Raw genomic sequence first — 5845 nt, forward strand, 5'->3', positions numbered from 1 at the left:
TTCCTTTTACACTCAAGATATCTTTTACACTCAAGATATCTGTCTGTGATCCAGATGGTCTTGAGTATTGTTCCTGGGAACAGATATGGATCTATTTGCATAGTTCTATATATAAAAATTTAGTTATACCAGCACCGTTTGTTCATGCTTTTGTTCTTTCCCTGTATTTCTGACTTCTTTATTAAAGACTAGATGTCCATAAATACATGGATTTGTTTCTGGAATTTTTATTTGATTCTGTTTATTAGTCTTTCTTGTTTCATTCCATTACCATGATATTTTTATTAGTATAGCTCAGTGCTGCACTTAATATTGAAATAAGGGATGATAATATGATAATATCTCAAGATGTTCCTTTATTGCACAGGACAGTTTTAGCTGTTCAGGATTTTAAAGACTATATATATATATATATATATATATATATATATATATATATTCTCAATATCATATATGTATATATATATGTGATGTTGAGTATACACACACACATTTATATGATATTGAATATTGCCATTTAAAGATCTGTAAAGAATTGTATTGAAGGGCTGGAGATATGACTCAATGGTTAAAAGCACTGACTGCTCTTCCAGAGGTTCTGAGTTCAATTTCCAGCAACCACATGGTGGCTCACAACCATCTGTAATGGGATCTGATGGACTCTTCTGGTACATCTGAAGACAGTGACAGTGTGCTCATATAAATAGAATAAATAAATCTTTTTAAAAGAAGAATTGGATGGGCATGGTGGAGCATGCCTTTAATACCAGCACTTGGGAGGCAGAGACAGGCGGATTTCTGAGTACGACGCCAGCCTGGTACTCTGTGTAACCCTGGCTGTCCTGGAACTCACTCTGTAGAACAGGCTGGCCTCAAACTCAGAAATTCACCTGCCTCTGCCTCCCAAGTGCTGGGATTAAAGGCGTGTGCTACCACACCTGGCTTTCTGCACAGCTAGTTTACTTTTTGTTTTCTTTCACTGACACAAGTCAACATATAATTATCGATATTACTGGTGACGTTGACATAAATTTTCTAGAGGGCCTAAGGATCTTGTACTAGCAGAGAAGTGTTAAGAGAACCAGAAATTTTAGTCACACAGGCATGTCTTCTCAAGAAAGGAGATAAAAATCAAACACTTGCACACCATCCAGAAAGCTGAAAGCAGAGGTTCTTAACAAGCTTTTGATCCTTTTGCTATCAGTAGGGACAAAAGGCTTCCTAATTACCCATAATGATTATCATAGACTCTTCTACCATTAGAATATTAGCCATCCTTAGGGGAGGTATCACACATATTTTTGGCCTCCTGATCTGTATGCTCTTGATTAGAGAGCAGTCTAGATTCTGGACTTGAGCAAAAGAACCCTACCTCATGCTTCCAAGAACTTTATAAAACAGGATTTATGTAACCACACCTTAAGCTTTATTGTGCCATAAGATTTGGAATTATTATGGACATTATTGTTGCCTGGAGAGCCTTTTTCCATCTTCTATTGTGTTGAAATATACTTACAGTAAGGTGTACTTAGACTCCCCAAAGTCTGATCCAGGTTGACAAAGTCAATTTGAACAATGTTTGCATTTTCATCTCTTCCCATGTTTTGTTTCCTGTCTGGACACCTGCAGGGACACCATCAAGACATAAAAGATATCCTAGTAGAAACTTTTCTGTGCACTTAGTGATTAATAATGGAAAAGTCCAATACTGAGAGAAAGAGATAGGGAGAGAGAGAGAGAGAGAGAGAGAGAGAGAGAGAGAGAGAGAGAGAGAGAGAAGTTAAAACCCACACACTTTACTTATGCCTATTACTACACCTTAGAACTATGTATTTTACAAATGCTTTACCCATATATCTTTTCAGACTTGGCATCTGATTTACTTTTAAAAACTTAAACAAAGACATGAGATCTAAAATAAACGGGTACTTCGCATATGAGATATTTACACAACAAAGATACTATCAAAATTATTTATTTATTAGTTGTTTTTAAGATTTTCTTCTATGTGTTTTATTCAAAATACATTTCTTCCTGCAGTATCAATTCTGGACATTGATTTCCCTTCCTGAACACCTCCCTAATCTTCTCCCAGCTTGATTGTGTTTCTTTATCTAATTAGAAAGCAAACAGAACCTAAACATAATGAAAAAGAAGAACAAAGTGAAATGAAGGAAAAGGAAACAAATGGGTATAGGACAAAACAAATAAACAGAAGAAACGTCATCAAAAACAAAGCACAAGAAACGCATGTGGATGCAGAGACACAAGTTCACAAATACTTTATAGAATGAATCTGATCAACAGGTATGCAATGTGCTATGAGAGTTGATATTGTATCAGTGCAGGACCATGTTCTAAATAGGGTAGGGACTCTCGTGATGATTACTAAGACTGCGAAGAAAGGAAATATGGGAGAAAAACCATCTATAATATCAAAACCTACCTCAATTAACTGGTATATACATTGCGTTGGTAAAGAGTTCTATGAAAAGTGCCTTAATAATACTTTGACCAACCACCAGGTATTATACTTACACGCCTGTGCATTCTGATATAAACATTTCCCACCTTCTAAGAGACTAGATTGTCTGCTGGAACACATGGTAAGGGATAACAACACAGATGAGGTCACTTATGACCTAATACTATGAAGGAGTGTTTCTTGGCCTAACTGTAGATGATTTGGATTTCCCAACAATTCCAATAAAACTTCTGGTATCTCAGGATCCAGGGACAATTTATCATGTGCTATTGCTCCTTTCCCTTGTTATTATTTTACTGACTAAGAAACCTGTTAGTGTTGGTGGTCACTGGTAAATAAATTGGCAAGCTATGGCAAACTGCAGTTTTATCTTAAATCAGCATCACTTTATTCACAGATGTCCTTTTACAAAGCTGACAAAGGCTCAATAGGACTGTGAGGAGGAGGCCATAATTGAACATTCATAATGACTGTTTCTGAGCAAATCTAAAGGTTAATATTTCTGCCATCTCAGTCGCAGTGCTACTTCCTGCTCCTCCAGGGTTTCTGACACACTCAGGATGTGGTTGCAGCACTGTGTCTTGCACAGAAATAGACTGCAGAGTCCTCAGAAGTCAGGCTGCTGAGCTCCATGTAGGCTGTGCTGGAGGATTTGTCTGCAGTCAAAGTGGCCTTCCCCTTGAACTTCTGATTGTAGGCAGTACCACCACTTCCAGGATGAATAGCTCCAATCCATTCCAGTCCCTGCTTCAGACTCTGCTTCACCCAGTGAATTTCATAGTCATTAAAGGTGTAGCCAGAAGCCTTGCAGGACAACTTCACTGAGGCCCCAGGCCTCACCAGCTCAGCTCCAGACTGTTGCAGCTGGACCTGGGAGTGGACACCTGTGGAGAAAAAGGCAGAGTGGATGTCATTGTCACCTCAGACCCCCTGTCTCCTCTTCAGATTTGGAACTGGTGAGCCCCTTACCTGCAGTTACTGACAGGAGGAAGAGAAAGACCCAGCTCCATCCCATGGTTAGAGTCAGTGTGTTCAGGGACAGTGGAGAGGACACTGATCATAGGTTGTTTTCAGGGTGTGGACATCCCTGTATTTACTGCCTTAGGCACAAGTAATTTGCATATTAATGAGCAAGGGCTTCTTAGATAAGAACCTAGTCTAGCTAGAGAAGTCCTGTAGGGATAGAACTGAAAAGGTACATGGATCAGGCAACAGGATACTAAGGTCCAAGTCCTAATATTCTCTGAGGAAATATGTACAGTTTTTTTTTTCTTGAGCCCTGGACAGATGCTGTTGATGTTACTTCAGACACTAAGCTCTCAAAATATTTTTGACCTAAGTCTTTTGCTCCAATTTGGGACATTTTAGGACATTAATTTATACTTGGTGCTTTGTGGGGATGAGGATGATGATGATGGTGGTGGTGGTGGTGGTGGGGATGATGATGATGATGATGTTGGTGGAAAATTCCAAAAATGGCAAACTTTTGAGAATTTAGAAACTTCTTTTTAAATTTTTTTATTAGATATTTTCTTCATTTACATTACAAATGCTATCCTGAAAATCCCCTATACCCTACCCTGCCCCGCTCCCCAACCCACCCACTCCACCTTCCTGGACCTGGCATTCCCTGTACTGGGTCATATGATCTTCACAAGACCAAGGGCCTCTCCCCCCATTGATGGCTGACTAGGCCATCATCTGCTACATATGCAATTAGAGGCACAATTCTAGGGGTTACTGTTTAGTTCATATTGTTGATCCTCCTATAGGATTGCCAACCCCTTTAGCTCCTTGGGTACTTTCTCTAGCTCCTTCTATAGGGGCCCTGTGTTCCATCCAATAGATGACTGTGATAATTCACTTCTGTATTTGCCAGGCAATGGCACAGCCTCACAAGAGATAGCTATATTAAGGTCCTGTCAGCAAAATCTTGCTGTCATATGCAATAGTGTCTGGGTTTGGTGGTTGTATATGGAATGGATCCCTGGGTAGGACAGTCTCTGGATGGTCCTTTCTTCTGTCTCAGCTCCGAACTATGCCTCTGTAACTCCTTCGATGGGTATTTTGTTCCCCATTCTAAGAAGGAACAAAGTATCCACACTTTGGTCTTTCTTCATCTTGAGTTTCATGTGTTTTGCAAATTAAAATATGCATTTAACATTTGACTTACAACAGGTTATATGATTCAAAACTAACTAAAGTACTTAAAGTAAATATCTTAAAAGTATTTATTTATCAATGATTATTGCAGCACTACCATGAATAACTAAATTATAGATATGTCTCAAAGGATTTTATCACTAAGGCATGGTTTTATATATATTATAAATGTATGTGTGTGGTTGTATGTGTGTGTGTCTATTTAGTAGTTCTTATTTATTTCATAATTATATACAACTATGTATACAAATACATGCCATTGTATAACTGAAATTGTCTAGTAGAATAAAGGTAAAATTGGAATGACAAGAGGTTATAGGAAAATATGCAAAGTGTACAAATATAATTGTATGGATATTCTATACATGTATAAATTTGTTATTTTATATTTCTTAAGGATTTTTATTCTTAAATTTTTTAAATCACATAGAAAATATATTATGATCTACCACCACTCTCAGGACTCTAACCACAATCTACCACCACTAGTTCCCTATGGTTCCCCTTGGAACATTCCAATAAGTCTCTCTCCAAACATCTTTACGTCTTCTGTTTCAGTAAATAAAAACACAGTGAGTTCAATTAGTACTAACTATATGCACATAGATAGGATCATCACTTGCAAAGAGGGAATCTCCAGAAATCTTTTCCAAAAATGAGATTATATTTTGCCCATCAATAATCAAATGCCAAAAACCTTCACATTGGTGTGAACCCTGAGTTTATATTCATCTAAGTTGTAAATTTTTATTTGTAATATCATTCTCATTAGTGATAGCAGGGTACACCTGCACCAAGTTGGAATATTACCCTCAGAGGACAACTTATGTAATTTAATTCGAAAGGATTTAACTGTTATTGCTCAGCTTGCCAGTAGACATCCTTACCTGCTCAGTCATTTTGAGGTTTTAGTGTGGTGATTGTCACTGGTTTGATTTAAATGTGCCTTGTGCTGATAAACTCTGCCACTGAGAGTTCTTGTGTGCACTAAGAACAGTTCAGTTCCTGGAGACAGAATTTGATCTCCTTTGACCCCATTCTTTGTATCTTAAAACTTTTCCTTTCTAGGAATTATGATGGCTCTTGATTTTTGTGTAAGAGGTTGTTATCATTATCATCTGTGGCTGAGTTCTCTGTCAATCATTCTCAGCACTCTGACCACCCATGAATTTCTGCATCAGTCCTTATGCACTACAC

General features: G+C 37.9%; 1 gene segment (V, D, J or C); it reads right to left on the reverse strand.

Moving 5' to 3' along the window:
* Nucleotides 1–3040: 3040 nt before the first annotated feature.
* Nucleotides 3041–3500, reverse strand: LOC110324872. The segment is given in 2 exon segments: nt 3041–3369; nt 3455–3500. Coding segments are annotated over 2 exon segments (375 nt in total).
* Nucleotides 3501–5845: the final 2345 nt, after the last annotated feature.

Source organism: Mus pahari, chromosome 7 (genome assembly GCF_900095145.1).
Source record: "Mus pahari chromosome 7, PAHARI_EIJ_v1.1, whole genome shotgun sequence".
Taxonomy (NCBI): Eukaryota; Metazoa; Chordata; class Mammalia; order Rodentia; family Muridae; genus Mus; species Mus pahari.